Raw genomic sequence first — 24391 nt, 5'->3', positions numbered from 1 at the left:
GCACAAATTTTGGTATGGGTTTCTTGACCGGCTATCAAAATCTTTTCTGAGGAACGATTCTAGCAGTCTGCAGATACAAGGACACTGAACGATGTGAATTCATACACCTCTGCTGCTCCTGAAAATGATGTGTCAGAACACCTTGTAATAAATCAAAAAACTTTATTTTTAAGATATATTATAAATTTACAACACACATAACATCAGTGTCTTCAGTGTGTATGTGTGAGCAGGTTTAAAGGCTCAGCGTTCATTCTAGTCTCATTCGTGGGTACAATGTCTCCGCGGAGTAAAGGTACACAACTGCTTCAAGCCTGAACGGGTCTGACTTTGCTAACCACCTCGATAACTTCCAGGAATATATTTCAGTAGACAACAGCGACTGCTTAAAAGGAAAACAAGTTAGTAGCATTTCTTGCTTTTTGCCTGGAGTGGTACCACGGGGGAGCAAAGCCTGCTGGTTTTCCCACTCAAGGAGAGGTCAGCGACCCACGCGAGCGCGTCCAGAATGAACCCTGAACTCCACAGGCTCAGAGATGTCTGTCCTAGTTAAGCTTCTTAAAAGTAATGTTACATTTTAGAAACAGCTGTGCATGCCACACATCAGTGTCAGTTCCATATAAAAATCATTATATGCTGTACCTAATTATTTTACACACAGGTGAAATGAAAAATGTTAAGTCAGTACCTTGCAATATAACTTTACTTGTGCTGCCTTGTGGTAAGTGCTGGATAGCAAATCACGTTCTTGTACAGTTCATTAAACTATGATAAAAATATGCAAATTAAAAATCTCTACAGGTCGCTCACCTGCTGCAACAAAGACACTTTGTTTTGTGGGGCTTAGTTTAAAACGTGATCCGCTTTCTTCCCTCTCCCCAGAGCATGATATAAAACTATACCCAAATTCAGGAAGAATGTAATGCATTTACATTTATGGAAGTTCACATGCTGCAAACAGGATCTGCACTAAAGATCTTCAAATCTAGGTCCTTTAAAAAACCCCTTTGTTACACCTAGATACCAGGACACCGACGAGAACAAGCACCATGAGAGCACATTCATGTGGACACCTCAGCACCGCTCGCCGTTTCCTCTGCAGGGACGTGGGGCTCGCACCCCGGCCGAGCTCACCGACTGTCCTACCTCAGCAGCAGCCACCAGAAATCCTGAGAAGAACCATCAGCCCCGGGAGGAGGATACGGTCAGTGGTTTGCTTGTGCCTCAAAGCACACGGACTTATGATCAGATGGAAATAGCCAGCTGCAAGTGCCACTATTCTGCTAGTTAACAAAAAATGCTATTTATTGAAAGTAGAAATACAGGGCATTTACTTTGGATGAGACACTCACTATTCTTTGCCCACTACTTTTGTAAAATTGCTGCTGGAGTAAAGATTACCAGCAACCTCTGTATCTCTTCTACAAGCAGTATTTGCTGACAGTGTTACTATACATTCGTTTGGTGCAATGCTTAAACAACTTTCAAAATATATTAAACAATCCTCAGCCCATGAATCACAATGCCTAAAAAAAAAAAAGAAAAATCATAACACTCCCAACTAAAGAGGATTTCAATAACCACTTAAGTGTTTCGTGGATATGAAGATGAATCTCCAAAAGACAAGTTTGGTTCCAGGAGAGTGAGGAAAGAAGCGGGGATCGAGGTTCTGGGACACGCCTGCGACAGCGGCTGCGAGCAGCCAAAAAGAAGCAATTAGCTGGAGGTTTCAGAGCTGTTGCAGGAGCGAACCTTGCACCATCCCAGAGGAGCAGGAGTGCACTGATGACTGCTTTAGAAACCGTGCAAGTTAATTTTCCAGCTGCATGGACAACAGAAGCGTCCTTGAAATGGTGTAAAGATCAGCGAACCGTGAAGTAGCTGCGTAATCTTGTGTGACCATTTCCAGAGAGTGATGCAGTGATCTTAAGAGACAACTCATGTCACTGCTCACAAGGAGAGAAAGAACGGCAGATTCTTTGGACTGGACCAGACACTAGAGGTTTATTAGGAGAGTTATGCTAGCTCAGGCTCACAGGTCAAGACAATCGAGGTCCAAGTTGTAAAGTAGCCACTGGCTTTTTTTCTGAATACATCCCTTTAAATGCATTCCCCTATAAAGAGAGTAGAAATATGAAGCCCTGAGAACAAACTTCCATATAGTACATTTCTATTAAAAATATCTGTGTTTTGATGACAAAATTATCAGTTTTATATATTTAAATAAATAGCGAGCTAGCTTTCAAGAGTCATGTAATATCAAAAGGTAGAAGATTGTCTATACCAACCGATGGGGCAAAGAGCTAGAACTGCAAGAAACAGATACTACATTAGCCACCTACCGCCCCATTTCCTCACTTCATTTCACAGGCTTCCAAATATTCCCTTGACCACATTATGAGACACTTAAATATGACTTGAACACCACAGATGCAAGCATGGGACCTGAACCTGTGAATTCTTACTCCTGTGAGTAGCTCTTCCTCACAAAAGCTTTTTTTTTTTCCCCCCAAACAAAAACTTCTATTCCCGTGAGCTTAGCGACCTCTCGCCAGCCTACAGACCAGATCCACCAGTCCTCTACCCCTCTGCCACGGAACAGGACAGTTTATCACCAGGCAAAGCTCTTACCACACACACTCCTTGTGCCTGGAGATCCATCTGCACATTCTGACTCAATAGCAGTGAGAAAAATTTCAGTTTTTTGCAGGTTTTGTAAAAACCGGGATAATCACTACCTTCGCAAGCACAGTGGACTTGGCTCCCCCTCCATTTACTGTGACGAAGTGGCAATGGCCCCAGGTGTGACAGGGACACACAGCTCCCTAGCCTGCCACTAACTCACACCCTAACACCACCACTGATCTCTTGATCAATTCCTCAAGTGTTCGTTTAACCTCAGGGGCAGTTTTTGCTTGATTTAAATCAGCTCCTACTCCTTGCTGCACACACACTTCCTAAGTTCTGGCCTCGTTCAGCGACTGACCACTGGAAACTTAAGCTCTCGAAAGACAAGCAGGACTATGTTAAAGCCGTAACAAGCAAGACAACTGTTTGGCAGATCAGGAAGAATACGCTCTTCAACACTTCTGCTGTCTAAGCGTTGAGCTTCGGAATAACAAAATCCGGAAATAACAACATATTCTCAAGCCTTTAAGTATTTTAAAGATGCCGTATTCCTCTATCTCTAAGGTCTCTACATGCTGCTGCAACATCGTGTTATGTTCTTGAACCTGGGCATTCTTACTTTCTTCTATTACATAAGCATGATTTGTTTTACTGATGCTTTTTTTTCGTTACTTTATGAAAGGTTCAGTGGCACAGATTCCGTTCTGGCATAGCAAGGGAGGCAGCTCTAGTGACTTTTATCACCCTGATCAAACCGACACCGAAGAACAGCCATGGTTCATGAGCAGGTCCTGGCAGTATCACACTCTGATCCCACTGCTGTGGGGTTGACGCAGAGATACACAAGCAGCAGAACCTTTACCCTTAGAAGCGCATGAGACTGCTCCTCTGAAGCAGGTCAGACGCCAGATATCAGGAACACGCCTAGCTTCGACCCCCTAACAGTTGGGGAGCTGGTTCAAGTTCATCATCCACATTGCCCTGGCAGCAGCAACAGTCTTGGGGCAGCTCCTCCCATGCCAGCACAGGCAGGACAGGTTGCTCACTCTTGCCATATGGCGAGTCCCCTAGGTTCTGCCATCAAACCAGATGCCAACCTTTTAGATGACTCTAAGGTTGACAGGTGATCCTTGCCTGGTCTGTCTGGAAGCTCTACAGCCACTCCAGAGTCTGATCATGTATTACTGAAATCAAAAGAAGCATTTCAAACCTTTACATTCTTCAAAGACCAAGACTGCTACCAAAGTATCTGTTCATTAAGACTGAACCTGTCCTTATTCATTCAGAAGCCAAAACAACCCCCACCAAGCTACAGGACAGTTTTTCCCAGCATTGTCTTCTAAAACCACTCATTAAAAGGAATATTTACAAGAATCCTGATCGGTAGAGAAGGACACGCGCCTCTAACATTAAGAGGTTCAAGTAATAGTGTCTTCTGGTAGCACTACAGGCAAAAAGCTTCAGGGAGTAAGGAAAAAAATGGACAAAATAATCAAAACCTTTCGTAACACTACAATATCCAGCCACAACTACTCATGAGTAGTTGTGCTGAACTCACTGGCTTGCAGGATCAGGTTCCTAGCTTTCACAGTTATAGGACAAGGTTACAATTTAACGTCATGCTGCCAATCTGTTCTTACCAAGAGTTCAGGAAAATGATTTTACTGTCCAATAAAGTTTGTAATTTCTAAATGTAGAAGTGAATATTTCAGCAGCCATGAACTGTAAAGCTTAATATGAAATTAAAACTAACAAAAAGAAAACTACCCTGGGATAGTAAGTCAAGATAAAAATCTCGTGCTGTTTTGATTTCCCCACCCTTCATATTAATTATGTGAAATTGGCAACTTCAGTGCCTTGACTGCATAACCGCATAGATTAGATGCCAAATTCAGGCCAAAACTTGTTGTAGGGTTTCGGATTGCATCTTGTTCCTTTTTTCTTTAAAAAACCCAACTGCACAACCCCACCCCTCCTCAAAAAGGCGACTTGCAGAGCTATTCAGGAGCTCTCTATTTGACAGGGCACCTTTGTGCTATTTAAGGATAGGGTCTCCATCTGGTTACTCTGCATTTTGGAGAGGCAGGTCTTGCCTAGCCTGCCTTTCCAAAAAAGGGCTGTGAAGCACAAGACATGGCAGGGATCATGACAGATATCAATCATGTTTCACTAAATTGAAAAAAAACCAACCAAAATATTTTTGTTCAGACTGTTAAAAAAGTAAAACCTGCAGAACCCAATCTTAAAAACTAGCTGGATATTCCCAGTGAGTTCTGCTCTTTAAAAGCTCACAACTCCTGTCTGAAATCTCAAGTCAGTTTTCTGACAAAATAGGAAAGACACAGCCTGACATTCTTGCTATTTCCAAGGTAAAAATAAGTGTCAAGAAAAAACACTTCTATCTCAAAGATAGTCATTTCAAGCGTGCTTTTAAAAACGTCAAACAAGATAAAAACCTAAGCGATTCTGCTTCTTCACAGACCACCAATGAAAAACCCATGCAAATTAGTTGCTTTTTTGTAAACAGTTTGAAAAAAGTCAAAAAACACAAGTCTCCCTTTTCCAAAACTGTGCATATAAAAATGGAGAAAAACCACTACATGAGTACACCCCTCCTTGCACTAGGATATGGCAGAGTATGAACTTGTGAACTGCAGCCTACTTGAGAATCCAAGTCTTGGTGTAGCAAGTTCTGTCGTGAAAGAGATAGTGCATCCTTAATGTAGCTGACAGAGAATCTCCTACAAGTGTAACCACTGTGGGACTGCGACAACACTAACGGAGAAAATAAATAGGAAAAGGTAATGCTATTTATTAAAAGAATTCCATCTCTGAATTATTCTGTTTAAATTATAATGCAAGATAAACAAGTTTGGATAGAAATGTGCTTGCTCTCCCAGTATTCGGACTTTTAAAAAACATTTCCTAAGAATCAATTTAAAAAAGCACTTTATAATTTGATGTAGCCACAAATTAATACTGTATGGAGATGATTAATATCCTATGCTAGTGGTCAGTGACCTTTTGTAAACACTAGCCAGATGCTAACAAAACTGGCTAGAAAACTACTGTCACAGGCCTTTTTAACAAGCAATATTATATTTCTTTCCAACAATCAGATTCTTAATTGTTTTCACAAAACCTTTTCCTATTTTTTGATATACTTTATTTTAAACCTAATACCTGAAAACATAAACAAGTCTTCAAACTTCTTCCACTAACACTAAATCCACAAGGCAATTAACTTGGCCATAACTACATAAGCTCTTGTGCGAGAGACCCATTCACACCGGATTTCTCCCGCTCCCCTTCCATCCGCCCCGCTCCCCAAACAATCCATGCATCCTCCTGTTGAGGAGAAGGTGAAGCAAGGGACAATAGGAAGTGGCACAGTGGACTGGCATTGCCCTCTACGTGCGATTCAGTGTCTGGAAGATTCGGGAGATCTGTAGCATGACAGGCCCAGTTTCTGGATCATTCATCCACTGAGTGCTGTTCAGGGGGTTTTCAAGCATATCCTCGAAGGCTGCCAAGAGATGGAAATTACAACACTCAGTCCTTTAGTCGGCAAAGGCTTCCATGTTTGGGATGCTTCAACAAGAGGACAGTTAGAAATAGCGGCAGCCCAAAGACATTGGGCAAGCATCACCCAAAAACGGTGGGAATACACACCACACATTCACCATTTGCACACCCAAGTCTCCGCAGACTGGGATGCTACAGGCTGTTATGCTTTCCCCATTCCTCAGCATTAAATTCACCGCAGACAAGGGTGATTAAATACTCAGCCTGGATTGGATTATAGTCCATTTCAGAAAACCTCAAGGACCTGGGTTTGAAGAGCTAAAGCCTTAGCAAATGTCTACATGCAGTAGCAGGGAACATGCTATGCCATTCACCTCTTTAGGAAAGCCCACCTTAGAACTGGGTCATTTGCTGCCAGGACTCCTACGGGAAGGCTCTTCTGCAACTCCACTCTTCCGAGCAAAAGATTTTCCACACCCCAGCCTAGACTTCTGAATGGCTAGTGCTTGCACCAGCATCTTTTTCCTCCCCAGTACTTAACCAAGACAGTTCCTAGAAAGCACTGTCACCCCCTTGCCTTCCTGTGCTGCACTTTGGTTGTCCTATGGCTACTCTCTCATAACATCTGAAGAGAAAACTAAGCCAGCAAAGGAGCCAGTTTGCCAAAAGCTCCCCAGGAACGAGCAGTAGAGCCAGCAAAAGTGTATCCTCTTGAGCCCCCAAATCTCAGAGCTCTATCTGTTCATAGAGGCCCCTGGAGCCAGAAGGGAAGCAGCATCTACCCGCTGAGTAGCACGTGCTCTCTCCTTCCTGGTGTTTGGAGAGTAGAGGATGTCAGGGAGGCAGCCAGTTCCACCTGCCTAGAGATAGGCAGAAGGGGAAAGGCTGCCTGTGCAGAACAATCACCTCCATTTCTGAACAGTGGCAGTGATCCAAATATTTAAAAGTGGATTTTCTTTCTATACACAGCTGTCTTTACAATAAGCTTTGTTGTTTTGTTTTTCAAATGTGCTAGTTTTCGCTTCTCTACTTACACTGAAGGAACCAGACCACTACTGCAAGAGCTAAGCTGCAAATTTGGCAGAAGAATGGTCCAGGCAATAAATTTATAAGCCTTATGACAGACACTGAGCTGGACTACTGGACATTTGGAGCAGTCATTATGGAACAGGACAAAAAAGCAGCTGCACATCTGACCTATTCAGAAGTCACCAAAATGTCAGCGTTCTAAGAATCTGGCAGACTGGCACCAAGGTCAGTGTCTTAATTTTCCCAAGGAGTGTTAGTGTACAGAGCTCCAACGGACATTAGTGGGAGCTGCAAGTACCCAGCACCCCTGAAGGCTCATCATTAATACCTTGCCCAAGGTCAAGCAGCAAGCCTACAGAAAAGCCCAGAATAAAGTACTGATCTCACCTTTCACCACTTTAACTATATTCTTTTAAGCTTTTGAGTCTGCATAAAACTAAAGATGTATCAACATTCTGTAAGTATCTAGTTAAATGCAAACATTCATTATTAAAATCTGTGACATGAGCAATTTGCAGATGTATCATTTGGAATATATTCTCTGATGTTCATCCAAGCTTTACAAGCACACATAATGGCATTTCATTTTCTATTTACATTCTGAGCTGCAGTGTGGAACCCTTGTTGGAAACGAAGAGACCATTTGTTCAGAAATCAGAGTGGGAAGGTTCTGCTCTTGAATTTTTTAAAGGCTTGCAAACTCTCCTAATTACATTGAAAGTAGTATTTTTAAAAGCTCTCTTGAAAGAGCTGTGCATACACCCTTTATTTAAAAGCATTGCTTCAAATAAATTTTGAAACCAGAGACTAAATGCAAAACTTTTTATATACATCACAGAGCCAATCTCACTCTTCTGTATCGTCCTCCAGCGTCAGAGAGAGACCAATTCATCAGAGATTTCTGTTTCACTGCTAGGCTCATCAGTTGGGTACTTGCTGTGCTCACAGCCTTTCTGACCACGAGCACACAGGCTTTACCACAGAGCTGAAACCCACGCAAAGGGAAGTGTATTTTCACATACATTATCTCAACTTTGATAGGCAAGGCCTTAGCTCAGACTTCTTGTTTGGTTACTCTTCCATCTCAATGATCAGGCCTCAACACACAGTAAGCTGTACCGCAGGAGACAGCCTTGTTTCTTCTGCGAAATAATCAGAGTTCTAAACAGACGTTCCTGATTTTCCCCCTCGTAGCCAAAGGGAGCACACAAAAGGTTTCCTAAACCCACAAAAGCATTGCAGCCAGCCGCTATTAAAGTCTGGAGTTCAGAAAGTGTATTCCAGTAGCCTGGGGAATTAGTATCATTTCTGGGACAGCCCCAAGTTCTGTTCTGGGTTTAGCTGAGTTGCAGTATGAAGCAAACAAACAATACAGCCACTGAAAGTGAGGAAAAGGGTACAGAGCTGCACCTACCCCACGAAGTGTGCTGTCATCATCCAGTCTCTTATTTGCCAGCAACTACAGAGACAGTGCATATGTAGCAGGAACCCAAGCAGGACTTACCTAGTAGAGTTTTAGGGTTGGTTAGCCCTAACTGTACCACTGGGTTTTCTAAGATGGCTTGGAAGAGAGGGCTATGGGTGTCAATGCCCTTATCTAAGTCCTCTGGAGAAGGCTTTCTGTCTCCCAGCAGCCATTCACACTGAAAGAAATCACCATGCACAACAGATTTCATGATTGGTTCCATCAGAATGAAAGTGCCTCAAAAGTTTTGACAATGTGGCATGTTAAAAGTATTTTTTCCTCTCATAGTAAGGACAGAGCTATACATTTCACACCAGATTACTATTCATTTGTGCGTTGCTCTCGCACCTTTATTTCAACAGGAACAGCAGCAGTGCCTGGTATGGTAATAAAATTACACCAACTTTGGATGTTTCAAAGCTCAGGGAAGACCTGTATTATCCTACATAGGTACTGCCTCAGAGGAACCCCATCAACATGGTTACAATGCGTCAGCCTGAAGTACCATCCAGCCCAATATCCTCTAACAGTAGCCAGCATTGGATGCTTAAGAAGAGCAGATTCCTTGGCTGTCAGCTGTGTCCGCATAATTTTCCTTAATATATCATGCACTAGCAGGGGACTAATCAATCTTTGAAAACATTCATATTTTTGATTCCATAATCTGTGGAAAGCATTGCTACAGAATGGTAATTTACACACTGCGTGGCTTGAATCTCTTGCTTGATCATTTATTCCTGTCCTTTAATCAGTTATTAATTATTGGGAATAACTTTTCCTTTCTCATAACAGCACCATCTCTTTTGCAGACTCTGGCAAGGGAGTTTCTCAAAAGCTTTTTGAAAATCCACATATGCTATCCTAGCCAGATCAGCCTTAACCTCATGCATGCTGAGTTCCTCTAAGTAGTCTAAAACCTTTGTATTCTAGTTGTGTATCTAATTTGAAAGAGGCACAGAATATATAGTGCTCATTTCATCTCCAGTAATAGTTGGGCTTTATGATAGATCAAAATGTCAACCAATTCAATGATGAAAAGAATCAGTTGAGCAGAGTATTACTGCAGTAAGGAACAGAAATGACATTGTACTCACGGCTGCATTTTGCTGGTTGTTGTTTACTCTGAGTGCATCTACCACTTCTTTTTCATCAAATCCCATCTCCATCAGGGCAATGACAGCCTACATCAGATTTGCACAGCTTAATAAATGTAACATTTAAAACAGAAATTAGAACAATCACATCCATTCATTTTCTGTGCAGGAGCTTTTTGTGGGGTAAAAAACCCCATTGTTTCCATTTGTAGACCGCTAAGTAATCTTATCTACAAAGTTTTCAAATAATCCATATCAAAAATGCCTTTATTATAGAAAAATAAATCTTAGGAGTGAAGGTAAGTTCCTATCCTCAGCCCTGAAAGCTGAATGCAAAGCAAAGAGCAAGTTTACCCGGGGTAGAAAGAAAAGCAGGACAGAAACACCTTATTTTAGAACTTCTCTCATGTCACAAAGCTTTTGTTCACATCTCACTGACAGATCAAGCTCCAGTTCATTTGTAGTTCTATTTGCCCAATTTAATTTTACTTCCTGGATTATTATATTGCTAGTGAGCGTTATGTATTTAGACAAGTGTACTTAAATATTGTTATGAGAATCTTTAATAATTTAGAAATTGTACCCAGGTCATCAAATATATTTGCAGCTTTTGACCGAAATCACAAGGAACAGCTAGTTGTAGAAGCAAAGCGCTGGATTCTAAAGAGCACCTCCTGGTGAGTTTACAGTGTGATAACACCACATATTTTCACTCCAGCTAATACTGTGTTCTGAAAAACGGCTAACTTCTGCATTTGCTGCAAGACTTAAATCTGCTGGTGATATTTTTCCTTGCCCCTTAAATACAACAATGCTCTTCTCTCCTGCCCTGCAACCCTTCCTTCACAGATTGCAGCCTTAGAAAGCAATGCCAGCAGTCTGGCAGCTCATTTCAGTCCCGTCAGTTAATTTTCAGGTACAGAAGCAACATTGTCAGTAATTTAGATACTGTTATCTGAGACAGCAGTGCATCAATTCGGTAATATCTCCTGCAGCAACCTGAATTTAAACAGTCCCCAAAGACTTCCACTAAAATACTGTCAAGCCAGCATAATATACATCTACCCAGATGTCCCATTTCATTTAACTAAACATTTATTTGCATTCCGTGGTGGCCACACAGTCCCTTCCAATCCTAACAGTTACATAAAGAAGATAAGCAGCACGTACTCGTGGGTCTGGACGAAATTCTCTTTTCCTCCGGATCTTCTTGAATATTTCTGTCAGCTCATCCTTGGCCTCTTCCCCACCCGCTTCTGTACTAGGACCCACAGTTGCTTCAGCAGAGGATCCACCAGCTTCAGCAGAAGATCCACCAGCTTCAGCTGTGGCTTCCGATGGAGTCTGACCTGGAAGTGGAGCATCCACTGTAGGGTCATCTGCATGTTCTATCAACCACTCCATGGCCTGTGTCACTGACATACTGAAAAGCAAATCAAAACACAGCGATGAGAAGCACTCCAGACGTACAGTGGTGTTCCACACACATTTGCCTTTGCACTTATTCCCATAGTATATTGACTTGCGGGTTAATTAGTATCTGAGAAGCCATAAATAAAGTTTTGGAGCAAATATGAGAGCACCTTAATTGTCTGTGGATTCAGGGCACCACAGTCTCTGAAGCCAGGAAGACAGAGGAATGAAGTCCAACTTGGACAGCTGCAACCCGGATTTTAAAAGGCATTTTTGAGGAAGTCACCTTGTTCTCCACATCATTTGCTTTACTTCACAACAGACAAACACTGACTATTTGCAACTGTTGACAAAACTGCAAACAAAGCATGTTCCAAATTTACATGAAACCACATCTCAGATGCAACCTGCTTTGTTGCTTCTTAAGGAGATCTCTCAAACATCCATCCAGTGATCAAGGAATGCCATTTACAACACAAGAAAAAAAACAGAGGGTGAAAAACATTACATGTGCACAATATGACAACTTGAGAAAGAGCAAAATTCCACATAGGCAATTGCACCTGGACGTGTACCACACTGTTCTTCCTCCACTCTGACTTCAGAAGAAATCTGTGATCCCTCAAAGATGTGGCCAGCCCAAGGGAAGAGAACATCATTATCATCACACAGCCACTTGCTATCCAGTGCAAGTGCTCAAGCTAAGGGATCTCGAGAGTGCCCCAACACCTCCCTGCCCAATGAATACAGAGGAAGCAAAGAAAATGATAGGGCAACTGAACATGTAATTTCATTTGACACATGGGAATTATTACACATTCATAGACAGGAAAGGAAAGCCTTTGCTTATTTGGCTTTTCAGTTACACCATGAAAGATGGAAGACATCAGGGGAGAAAGAAAAGAGTGACTGGAATATGTTGTGGATTCTCTATCATTAGAAATTTTCAAGAATGGCCTAACAAACCCCTCTCAGGAGTGAGGCAGTACAGCTCATTCTTCTTAGGGCACAAGAAGAACTACATTACCCCCCATTTTCCTACAGTTGCTATCTGGACTTTACAATATTCTTGGAACAGACTTGAAAGATCAGCAAAAAGTATTTTTCTACAGCTGAAAGACCAATGTGGATGGGCTAGGTTTGCTTCTTTTTCCCCTCTCTGTAAAATCTGAATTCTAAAGTGTAAGAAAATGAGAGTTTAATACTTGGAAACAGTGACAGCCTGGCAGCCTTGTGAACTGCAGACCAGCTATTCTTTCCAGAGCAAGTCCAGCACTGTTTCCCCTTCCCTGTGCCATCTGCACCTGCATGCTGCCTGAGGCAGCACTGTTCTTTGAGTTAATGCTTCTTCCAGCCTAGTTTTAGGTGACCCACATAAGGAGACTTTAGAAAAAAATGCAATTTTTTTTTTAACCATATCAAGTAATTTACAGGCAGTGTGCTGAGTACACTTACTGATTTAATCGAAGGGCTTTGACAGCTCTGCTTTCTGGAAACCCCATTTCTGTAAGCTGTCGCAGAGCTATCTCATCCACTCTGTCTTCCTCATCCTCATCCAGCATGGCTACACATACACAAACAAAACAATGTTCAGATTGACTTCAAACTAAAATAAACCCCTTCCTCAATGGAAGGGCACGTGTTAAGTTCAAACCCCATTCTTCTGTTCCATCCCTGCTTTTGTTTCTGCCCCAAATTTGCTATCTCATCATTTACTTTGCTACACTCAGCTTGATCAGGCTCAGATAGATTCTTCCTGGACACAGACTTTGTCCAGATGCATTCAAGATCTCAAACGAAAGACAGCTAACTCTCACATTACCATGGTATTTCCACATAATATATAAGAGATTCTAGATAACCGACAAATAGATCTTCAGTGAAAGTAAGTTGGATCTTGGTCCTAGAAAATTTCAAGAGTAAGCATCTCTCAGGAACTGAATCAAGAGCTACACTTTCTCCCCATTTTATTATGTCCTTGTGCATTTTTAACTATTCTTTACCATCCCTATAGTGCAACTCTTGTGAAGTTTTCCAATTTTTTGACTACTAATGATTTTATTTTTAAATGGAATGGACTTTATACATTCACAACTTTTATATAACCTATACCTACAAGGTGAAATCTTTGCCGCAAAATTTGTAGTAGCTTTACTATTACACCAAAGTCTGGACTTCACTCTGCAAGCACACTCTTCAAGCCCACTCTTCTGCTATGGAAGAAAACAAGTTCCCAGGATTTAACTAGTAGCTATAAAGATATGTTAAAAATAAAGGTCTGTTCATACCATTTGCCTTCTTAAACAGTTCAACTGCATCTGGGTTCAGTGCTAACAATTTCTGTGCAACTTCTATGAGAGACACTAAGATCTTCCGGAGCTCTGTCTGGAACTGCAAGAAAGGAAACTGTCAAAACATTTAGATGGGAAGTTACCAGACATCATTAAATCTTAATATATCTATTGTTAGTATCTCAGCAGTAGTCTGCCCCCCTGCACAGAAGGTTGCTTTATTAGGCCTTTATTTTCCTTGTTTAGTCTCTCAAGAAGCACTGGGCCTTTCCTGCGAAGCGCTCCACGTAAGTAAAAGCTACTAGGCAGAAAGGTCCTTTTATTTTTACCACACCTTGCTGCCCAGTACCACCACAAGATGTGCAGCATTCAAGAAAACTCACCACCTCACAGAAACACTTTGCCTCCCACCTTGCACAAGCGTTGTAAGAAGACAGTCACAGTAGCTCCGTACCACTGCTATTTGCTTCTGTGAACCAGTGAGCCTTCCTGGTCTACCATTTGCTTTCTGGTAATCCGAATTTGAACAACATAGATCAAAGCTATTTTCTACTGAAGCATCACAAATTCCTTTCAGCTGGACATTTGTTTTTAAAAATGCTATGCTCAGTAATGCTCATATGCTCATATGTCATAACAATATGGCATTATGTTGCTTAAATGCCAACTGTCCCCTTAAGGTTACTAGGGCACTCTGACAGCATGCAATATGTAGGCTGCTTCATAACCCTACTAGTACAGAAGAGTAAAAGTAGCCCCCATGCTGCTGAAGACATTACAGACTCTATCAGCATTCAATTACTTAAGTCAAAATTTATGCCTAATTTCTCTTTTCAAAACCATGGAAGAGAAAAAAAACACTGCAAACACCTGAGCTATTTAAGACTGAAGAAATAAAACCCTCTAACTTCCCATCTGCCAAATCTGGAATATGCTTACTGAGGCTTTCCCATGGACAAATATTTAAAATCATAATTTAGAACAGAATGTTTTATTATCACTAAATTGTACGACCTGTGTCTACACCTTAAGCTACCTACTTTAGTATACATTATATACATCTGAATTTCTCTTACAGAGAAAAGAGAATCACATTCACATGCAAGACAAAGTTATACAAGATAAAAAGCCTATTTGGATGTTAGTGTGCGAGTTAAAAAAGTCCAGTCTAATACTTACATCCCTCATGTTGTGATGGGCCACAGTGCGATCTACATTGCGAGAGGGCAGATTTGCAGTTGCTTTGAGAATAGCATCCTTATCAGGAGCTTTCTGCTCTTGTTTCCTCTGAAGGATAGGAAACATGATCAGGTTTCATAACCCATTATCCACAGAACAGAGAACACAGCATAGCGGAGAGCGGCTTCATATTCTTCACCAAGGCATTAAGCAGTGCTCTGTAACTTGCAACTAAGAAACAGCAGTCTAGCAATACAGTGCATTAATTGCACCAGTATAATTTTGCAATTATAGAGCAAAACTGGACCTGTTGGGTTGCCCACTTTCAGGCCTTGCACCTATTTCTGCTATCTAAACACACAGGGAAATTCCAGCATAAAGAGGCAAAGTGATGTATCAAACATGGAGAGAACTCAGAGGCCTCAGTGCCCAGGGCCGTATTCTGCTCCACATGGTCTGTTCACAGCACGCTCTCTTCAAACCCCTGGTTTGTTGGGAGACGTACCAATACTGTGCATAGGCTAACACTTAACTGCTTAAGACTGAAGTGCTTCGCTGCTTGCAAGTATCATGCAGAGATATATAGTGCCTTGGATTTTCTGTACATGCTTATAGTCCAGGACAAAACATAGCAGGGTACAAACTATAAGTATTTCCCAGTCTTATAATTTATGCTCTACAGTGACATTCTGCACAGCAAGACCATAGTGAAGAGAGACACATACACCAATACCTACAAGGAAGGGATACAGAGACATACACCAATACCTACAGGAAGCAAGAAGAAACAAAGCTGTGCGAGGAAAAAGTAGAAAGACCTAAAATTCACAGTGTCAAGCACAAGCATCGCTCAAAGTGTTTATGCAGTAATATCAACTGCAGTACCACTCACACATAAGCATCATCCTGGGCATCATTGACTCTAACAATTACATTCCAATAAAATAAATAAAGAACAGTAGGGAGCCAACACTTCAGCTCTACAGACCTGGTTAGGGGGTGATGAGCTACACACAGATAGAGACAGAAGACAGCCTGACAGCAAATCAGCATATTTCTATTGGGTTTTCAAACAGAGACAAAGCAAGGCACTTGCTGAACTATGCTTAAACACTTATTAGACATTTGTGCAAAGATCAAATCTATACCACCCCCACAGAATGTATCTGCTATCTTATTTTAAGGCAAATGTCACAATCAAAGTTAAAAATGGAAAATCAGCTTCCTCAAAGTTTGGAAGAAATATGAAATAATTTCCCTGCATCTAACTGGCAGTATTTGCCTCTACAAACAAAAAGAGTACGCCACAGTAATCCTTCTGCAGCTTATTAATAAAGCAGTTAATCAAAATGGCCAAGTCAGGAAGTCTTTCCAACTCACTTTCTCCTCTGCTGACACATCTGTCATTTTGGGGAGTGGAGGTGGTGCACGCTTCTTTATTAAAAGCAAGACATCTGGAAAGAGAATGATACTGAAATACATTAGAAAGTAACATGAAGACAGTTCTTGTAAGATAATTAATTCCACTGTAGCATCAGAGTTTTTCACACTTTAAAACCTGCATGGTCTTGCACACTCCCCTTCAGTATTTGCAAGTCCTTAGAGCACAAGTGAATTCAAAACATTATTAGTTACACTTTGATTGTTACTGGTTTCTTCTCCTCACTCAACACTGTTAAAGAAAGGGTATTACAAGGCTCCAGTTGGCTTGTACATTAATAGTACATCAATTGGCTCATCATAATAAAAAAGCATCAGAACTTTCAGTGCTTCCACTGAGAAGGAAGCAGTAGGACAGGCCATGGATGGTTTTTGGTCTAAGCTGGGGTCTTCCTTCGATTGCAGCAAGTGCCAAGCTTCAACAAGAACTTGCAGTATCAGGCTGAAGCTCACCTTTGTGTGTGCATGGCAGTAGAGCGATTCACGGTCTACAGCAGGAATGCATCACTGGTAGCCCACCAGGCAAGTCTCTGGGGCAAACAAGTCTTCAGTCTCAGATATCCCATATGACCTGGCATGAGCTTGATTTGGGCTTCTGAGACTAATACTTTCCCCTTCAAGATCTCTTTCTAGAGATCACATGATGCTTTACAATTTTCTAGCACCTCTGTTACTACCACATACATTCTAAGGGTGGAAAGATGCAGACACACTAGTTAGAGCCCAAAGCAGGCTTGTGCCGCATCTGCAGCCCCTCAGCCACATATGGCCTGACGTGCAGTTTTTAGTCCATTGTATTAAGCAGGTAAAAAGCAAACAAAGCATGCTTTGCACAACGAGTTTCCTTGGTCTGGCTCAGCACGTAACAGCCAAGAGAACAGCTGGTGAAGGCCGTTAACCCTCATCCGTCCAGTGGATCAGAATGCGAAAGGATCCACATGCTGGCTCTTGGCCACACTGCGCAGTCAGCTGGTGGCCATCAGCTGTTGGCTGCGATCTTGTCGCCCTGACAAGCAAGGCGCAGGAAAGGCAGAGCACACTGCAGAGAGAAAAGGAGGGAAGAGGCATTCGCATGCCAGCTCACTATGACGGCACGGTTAATACTGCTTAGCTGCTGCAAACTGGAATACAAAACTCTGTACGAGCCGGCACCTCGCCTAGAAATAATACACCACCAGTCAGCAAAACCGCTGCCCCTCGCCTTTGCCTAAGGCTCCTCTTCAGCTCCAAAGGTGATAGGTGACATTGCCTTGGAAGAGAGACCAAACCGTTCATGTTCGCGGCAGCAGAACAAGGTGCTTTCTCAGGGGAGCGGGGGGTGTGTGTGGGGGGGGGGTGTGTGTGTGTCTTTTTTTACCCCTCTTCCTGTTTTGTCACCTTATTAGCTTCCTATGTCAAAGCAGAGAGCAGATATTAAAAAAGGGTACTGTTTGGAACTCGCCAAATTGTTAAACACAATCCCATGTTTCCAGGCTGACAGGACTAAAAACCAGACAATCTTACCTCTATCTTGGATATTTTCCTCCAACACTGTTTTTGTGTCTGTCAGCACCTTCTCAGAAGTAGCATGTATCAACTTATGATGCGTCACAGTTTTCGGATCCTCCAAGCTCCCAGGCACACACTGCAGAAGATAATAAATATTGAAAATCAGAAGACAGAAATAAGCCTACTGCATAAATCGAAATAAGCCTACTGCATGAATCACGGCACTTTGCACATAAGATTCTCCACGTACAAACTGTGCCATCATTTACTAGCTTCCTAACAGCTTAAGCTAGAGGCCAGGGCACAGAATGTATTTTAGGAAGGAAACTGAGGCTTAATTTATGCTGTAACAATACTAACTCTGGTAGGTTTCTACCTGCATATCCAAGCTTGTGCCTGGGACGACTAATCCACAAAAGGAAAGATTCTAGCCTTACTTGCTTGATGCTGTTAAATTAATAGCTACGCCCAGGACTTGGATTTGATGATCCTTATGGGTCCCTTCCAACTGGAGATATTCCATGATTCTATGATTTAAGTTTCAACTGATTATGGTGCTCTAAAAAACTCCTTTAAACAGTTTCAAAGACCTGACATTACAGCCCAGTTGCCCCAAATGAGCCCTTCAAGGGCACCAGCCAATGTGAGCAGATTTATACTTTTGCAGTACGGTACATCACACTTAATTCTGTGTTCTTAATCTGTAGTCCTATAGTCTGGCCTACAAAGATTTGGAGCAAAGCAAGGATGCTCTAGGATCCACAGTTACATTAATTCTCCAGCAGACTGCTAAGGTCACTCACACCTAGTGAGAGGTCTAGGGGTAGCAATTAGCATCATGAAGTAAGAATGCAAGTCTATAAAGAGCATCCAGTGTTTTCACAGAAGAAAGGCTATAATAACGCAGTACGTTTCCCATTTGTAGTGTCAAATAGTGTCCAAGCTAGTGTCAAAATAGAGGAGAGACTCTCTGCTTCATCTAATAATTATTATTTACACAGACTGTCAGACTAAACAAGCAACTGCCAGCAGTGATTTTGGTATACTTGACCTTAAACTGGGAGGGAAACTGCAGTTTCTGCACCTTGCTTCAAGCTGAAATCAACAGACTTGGCTGCTGGAGCCCTAACCTGGGCTCCTGCTGAAAGTGCTGAACAAGAGTTACAGTCACAACTTTTCTTCCCAACTATAAATGATGAGCATAGGGTAGATGTTTTCATATATGAATGCTGTGCTCAATTCCTTATTACAATTCTAAGTTGTACGTCAATTAATTCACTACAAAATCAAGTTCAAATCCTGAAAAAAGAGCGCACGCACACAGGCCTTGAACTGTCTCCTGTTCACACCGGAGTGGCTCCCAGATCCACAGTGATAGATTTCAAGTACATTACATCAGTGCATCTAGAAGATTCTAATTTGTCTGAGTGGAAAAAGAAAGCATAGTGGTTGCAATTCCAGAAAGGCAAAATTAAAAATAACAACCTACCAAAACCACAAAATTGATGCTGCTGTTCTTGCCACAGAACAGGACACTTAATACTGACCTCACCTGCTCTGCTCACAGAAAACAGCTTTTAATGACACTTCTTTCAACACACATTTCTACCAAGCCACTTTTACCATGTCTGCAGAAGAGTGCATTCACCCTTCACGTAACAGAGACACTTCCAGAAACCCCAGTGAAATCAGCGCTTCACTTTGCTGTGGCGTTTAGTCCTGTTCATCATAATATATATCACCAGCCTCGCTCAGAGGAATCCTTCTAGTCCACCACCACCTTTTCTGTTGTGACCGCAACGGATGGAAAACTCAGCTACCTGCTCTTTTTCGAAACATAATGCACTGGTTTTCAAGACGGATCTTCAGTTCCTTGTCTGAACCTCTGTACAGTTCTGATGCCTCAGTAAGATTGAGGTGAGAATGTTCTGAGTCCTGCTTTGCATTACAGTAGCTTCTTACTAATCCTTCAGCATATTAACTGCTGGAAAAAAGCCAAAGAATGCATTACAGCCTAGAAGCAGCTGGGAGTACCTCCTGTAATTGATCTGATAAAGTTACCCAAAATGCCTAAGAGTACATCAGTGGAACACCTCCTCTCCAAACAAGCTCAAAGTGTTACTGTTACAGAACCTCAGAGTCAGACCCCAAAAGGAAGAACTTGAAAATGGGAGCTGGGAGGTGTAGGTTTGGGGCAGCACAGGATGGGACACGACACGCACCTATTAATTTTTTCCCTAGCACATATGAAGGGGTGTGTGTGTGCAATCGTAAGACTTACTAATAAGGTGAAAGCGTAAGTGAAAAAATGAAAGTTGCTGTTTTAAAAGAAAAATCCTGTGGACACCTGTTCTTCCCTCCTGTTCCTCTAACCACTTTATTAACAACTGCATAGAACAATAAGGCATATATGGACAGTGCCCATATCAAAAAGTCTGCTTAGGGAAATACTCAGCTTACCTTAACATTTTAACACGCCCTGGAAGTAGAAGAGCCAGGCAATGCCTCTACAAGCTCTCAACAGCCCACCAGGAACTACCACCACTAATCATCAGATCTCACTGTGGAATCTTGCTTCCCGAGAACCGTATCTGCCAAAATACGGTATTTTTGTATTGAATACAATGCTTTAAAGTGTGACTGAAAACATCCTCCTTCCCAGAGACACAACAGCACTGGTAATCCATAGGAAGAGTGGTGAGGAGCAGAGGAATTCCCTGCACAGTGCAGAGGAAGCACCTGTCACACAAGTGAAAGGAAGGCGAGACATCAGGGTGCACCTTGAAGCCACAGGGCACGGCTGGGCTTAACAAGCAAGTCGGAGGTGCAGCATGCTGGGGAAGATGAGCTCTCTCCCATCTTTTTGTACAAAAGCATTGTAAGGAGGGGGATCTGCCGTTTCATGTTTTTGCTTCCAGCACAAATATTTGCATTTCTTTTTAACACTGGAGTTTACGCAGGCTGCTTTGCCAGGCAGGTGAGAAACCTTTGTTCACACGCACCTGAGCAACTGCTGAAATTGTAAACCCTGGTGATGCTAAATGCTATTTGCAGAGCCTGGAATCCTGATAAACCACAAGGCTTTCTGTTTGCTTTTAAAATAAGAAAATGTATTTTTTTGTTTGCTTTTATTAACAGAAACATTTGAAAATAGTACTGACACTCCCTGCTACTAAGCTTGGGTGGCTTAAACCATCTGCATCCCTCACAAAGTATCCAAAACATGCCCAGGGGCACGAACCTACCTTACCTTTGTACTCTGAGAACCAGCACCTTGCACTTCTGTGCCACAGACACTCCTTATCACACCTTAAAACCCAGGCCAGCATCACTGAGGCATCATAAGAAAAAGTGAAACAGAAGCACAGAAGCATTAAAAGCTTGCCCCGTGCTGCCAGGAAAATTTACAGGTAGAGCTTACATTTATGTACAACCCACATTTGTGCATCCCAAGTGCATGACCACAATTTACACCAGTATTTCGGAAATACCATTGAGTCTCAGCAAAAAGCAACGGTCTCTTGCAATTAGAGTATCAGAACCAGGACTGTCTCCAGCACTGGTGCTGTACTTGGACTGTCAGCACTGGGCACAGGAATTAGGCATCATAAAAACATGTAAGTTAAGCTTGAGTTTCTGTGGTTAAGCTGACCCTCCTCAATTATGGTTCTGAAATGAACAGCTGCTTTTTAGGGAAACCAACAGAAGAGCCCAGGGCCTGCTCCCATGCTCCCGCTGAGGCGGCGGGGCCTTGCACAGGGACAAGGGACTGTTCCAAGAGAAGCCTTTGATGGTGAAACTTGAGTTAAAAAGTAATTAGGAAGGGAAACAACTTATTATTGGGTATTTGTTCACAGACTACATATCATTACTAAAGGCAGCAGTTTAACAACTATCACCACTTAAATTGTTACACATGTTACTCTACTGGGAGTTTTGGTCTGTTTTGGTTTTGGGTTTTTTTTTTTTGCTCTAATGAAAAAAACACCATAAGATTCAGGAAAAAAGACATCAAGACTGACACTTCAGACATCAGTAAGCATTTGAATGTTATGGAGGGAAAAGTGGCCACCTTCCTAGTTCAAATGTCTAACAAACATCTTCCTCTGCTTCCTGAAAGAATGATTTCAAATACTTTAGGGAACATAATAATCAGCATCTCACAAGAGATGGCTGCATAAATTATCAAGGTGCCACCAAGATTCACTGCAACATACCCACGATCAGGAGTCATAATTTTTCCATTTCTGTTTTTCCCCTCCTCCATAAAACTATATATTATCCATAATGGTTATGCAAATCCATACCATTAGCACAAAGCATGAGAGACAATGAAATCAAACATCGGTGCCAAGTTAACAATTGTCTTCTGCCCTGACTCGCACTGCGATGCGAGCATCTATTCAATTAAGCTTCCTGATAATTAAAGGCCTTTCAGCTCTGCACATATGCATGTAACCATTACCCCACCCTGTTTTGGCAGTCTTTGCACCACTCTTCTGCTTAATCACTCAGCTGCGCTGAAGAGGGACAAGAGGGGAGCGCTAGACTTCTTCCAGGAACGTAACAGTGTGGGGGGCCCTGCACCTAACAGCTTTCAGCAAGGCACCCCCATTTTCCCTCACGAAGGGACACACCTACCTCAGGCAAAGCAGACCCAAACGTAGCCCTTCTCATCCCTAAATAAGGAGCACTTACAAAGACTACAGGACAAGAAAAAACAGTGTGTGCTGTGACTGGTAGATTCCAGGGGTTCTAGTCAAAAGCAAACAACTAGCAGGCTGAGGCAGAGGGCACCTGGGCTGCTGGCTGCCCTTACTTCACAGCGTGCTCATTCAGAAAAGACGACCTTTTACCCTTCAAATGGAGGCTGAGACATACCTGTAATACATATTACAGGTATGTTCTCCTACTGTAACTGTGTTTTATGGAAAAAAAAAGTCTTTGCAAGACTTAAGACAAAAAAAAACACTACTAACTACGATTTAGTAAACTGCGTTCCCAAAGATGGGAGCGGAGGCTCTTGCTTTTGCCACTCAAAGTTACATGTCTCTCGGCAAGAAATTCCGCAGGTTTTGACTCAAACCAGACCACGTTGCGTTGGTTCCAGAATGACAGACTTTAGGACAGTCCTGGTCATGGGTCACAACCTTACATGCTGTTGTCAATCATGTTTTTGCTTTAAAGTAAAACACTATTGTGGCATATATTCAAAATTCACTCCAATAGTTTTGAAGCCGCTGGTTTTGACATTTAACACCCACAAACACACCAGTGGTAACTAAGCGTGCAAGTACAAAGAGTCTGTGTTTTCCAGCTCAATTTCTACAGACTGTGCCTCTGCATTTTCACACGTTTTATCTTCCAGACAGTGATCAGTAATTTACTCTTTGGAAACGTCTATTAAGACCTTATGGCTTAGAGCACAGGGAGAGCATTAGACGAGCTTATTATCTCCCCACCGAATATCCCACTAGCTACAGCGCCAACGCAGGGTAAGGCTGTATCAAGACTTTTAAAAAAAGTAGTTCTCCTCCACAGTTACTACTTTCCCTGTCTGTTTTTAAATATAAACAAGGAACAAACCAGGCTATAATTTCTTAGGGGAAATCATCAGAAGCCAGTTCACCAGTCTCTCACAAAACCTGTGGTCACCAGTTCATGAAGTGCATGCAGGAGCCGGTGGTCTCTTACCTCTTCCGCAAAACACATGCCAAATTCTGTAACTAAACATTACAAAGTAATTTCCCACAAAATCCTCCTATTCCAACACACAAAACTCTTGAAACGGGCATTTTATTTCTATATGGAACAGTTTCACGTAATTCGAGGGGTGCGGGGAGAGGGGTGTGGCAGACAAGGCAAAACAGGAAATCTGAACACAGAAACATTTGCTTACTTGAGCTTTTTTTTTTTTAAAAAAAAAAAAAACGTTGACATGTCGTTGTAAGACTCTTGTTTTCTTCACGCGGGGACCTACCTGCCCTCCCCGCGACCGCGATTTCCAGCCCCAGCCCGGCACACGGCGCCCGCCGCAGACAGCGCGGACATCTCGGCGCTGCCGGTGCCCCACACCCGCCCCGGGCCGCCGCACCACACAACACACCCGAGGGCTTCCCGGGAGCACAGGGCAGCCCCCGGAGCCCGCCGGGGGAGCCACCAGCCCCGGGGGACGGGCCACTGCTCCTTACGTGCTTCAGGCATCGCTCCTTCAGCTTCTCCACCGTGGTGTCCTCGGGGACCTCCTCCAGCCACTCGGCGCCCTCCATGGTGCACACATGGAGCCTCAGCACCTTCCCCGCGAAGATCTTCTCCTCCTGCACGAACATCGCCCCGGGCGTCGCCGCCTCCGGCCCCCGCTCTGCGCCGGCGACGCCTCACCAGGCCCCGGGCACCGCCGTGCGCCGGGCCCCGCGCTACCGCCCTCCCATGAAGGTGACCCCGCCAGGCCCGAGGGGAGCGGCGAGCCCGGCCGGGCCGCGCAGGGAGAGGGGGAGCTCGTGGGCCCCTGACGGCGCTGCCCCGCCCGCCGCGCTGCCCCGGCCCCGCCGCCGCTCCTGTCACCGCCTCGGCCCGGCGCTCCCTCCGAGGGGACGGGGGCGCTCCCGCGGCGGCCGGAACCGGAAGGGCGGGGAGGCCGCTGTGCATGCTGGGAGATGTAGTCCTCTGCAGCGGAGGAGACGACGCCGTGGCTGCGCCGGAAGTGAGGACAGCGACGGCCCCGGGCGGGGATAAGAGGCCCCTGCCCCTGGGTGCGACGTTTATTACCTCCTCCACGGCGGGCAGGACGGCCTTGTTTAACATAAAGAAATAATAAAAGAAATACGTGTTTTCCCAGT

General features: G+C 43.2%; 1 protein-coding gene across 1 annotated transcript; it reads right to left on the bottom strand.

The window, feature by feature from the left end:
• Window positions 1-6038: 6038 nt before the first annotated feature.
• On the bottom strand, window positions 6039-23881 carry UBAC1 (UBA domain containing 1; the record flags this gene model as incomplete). Its single annotated transcript, XM_082008932.1, has 10 exons — window positions 6039-6154; window positions 8687-8825; window positions 9742-9828; window positions 10912-11164; window positions 12610-12718; window positions 13443-13545; window positions 14625-14732; window positions 16005-16078; window positions 17568-17688; window positions 23744-23881. 10 exons carry the CDS (start codon window positions 23879-23881, stop codon window positions 6039-6041), a joined length of 1248 nt encoding a protein of 415 aa, XP_081865058.1.
• Window positions 23882-24391: the final 510 nt, after the last annotated feature.

This window comes from Phaethon aethereus (genome assembly GCF_964289735.1).
Source record: "Phaethon aethereus genome assembly, chromosome: 20".
Classification (NCBI taxonomy): domain Eukaryota; kingdom Metazoa; phylum Chordata; class Aves; order Phaethontiformes; family Phaethontidae; genus Phaethon; species Phaethon aethereus.
This window is presented reverse-complemented; position numbering and strand designations above follow the sequence as displayed.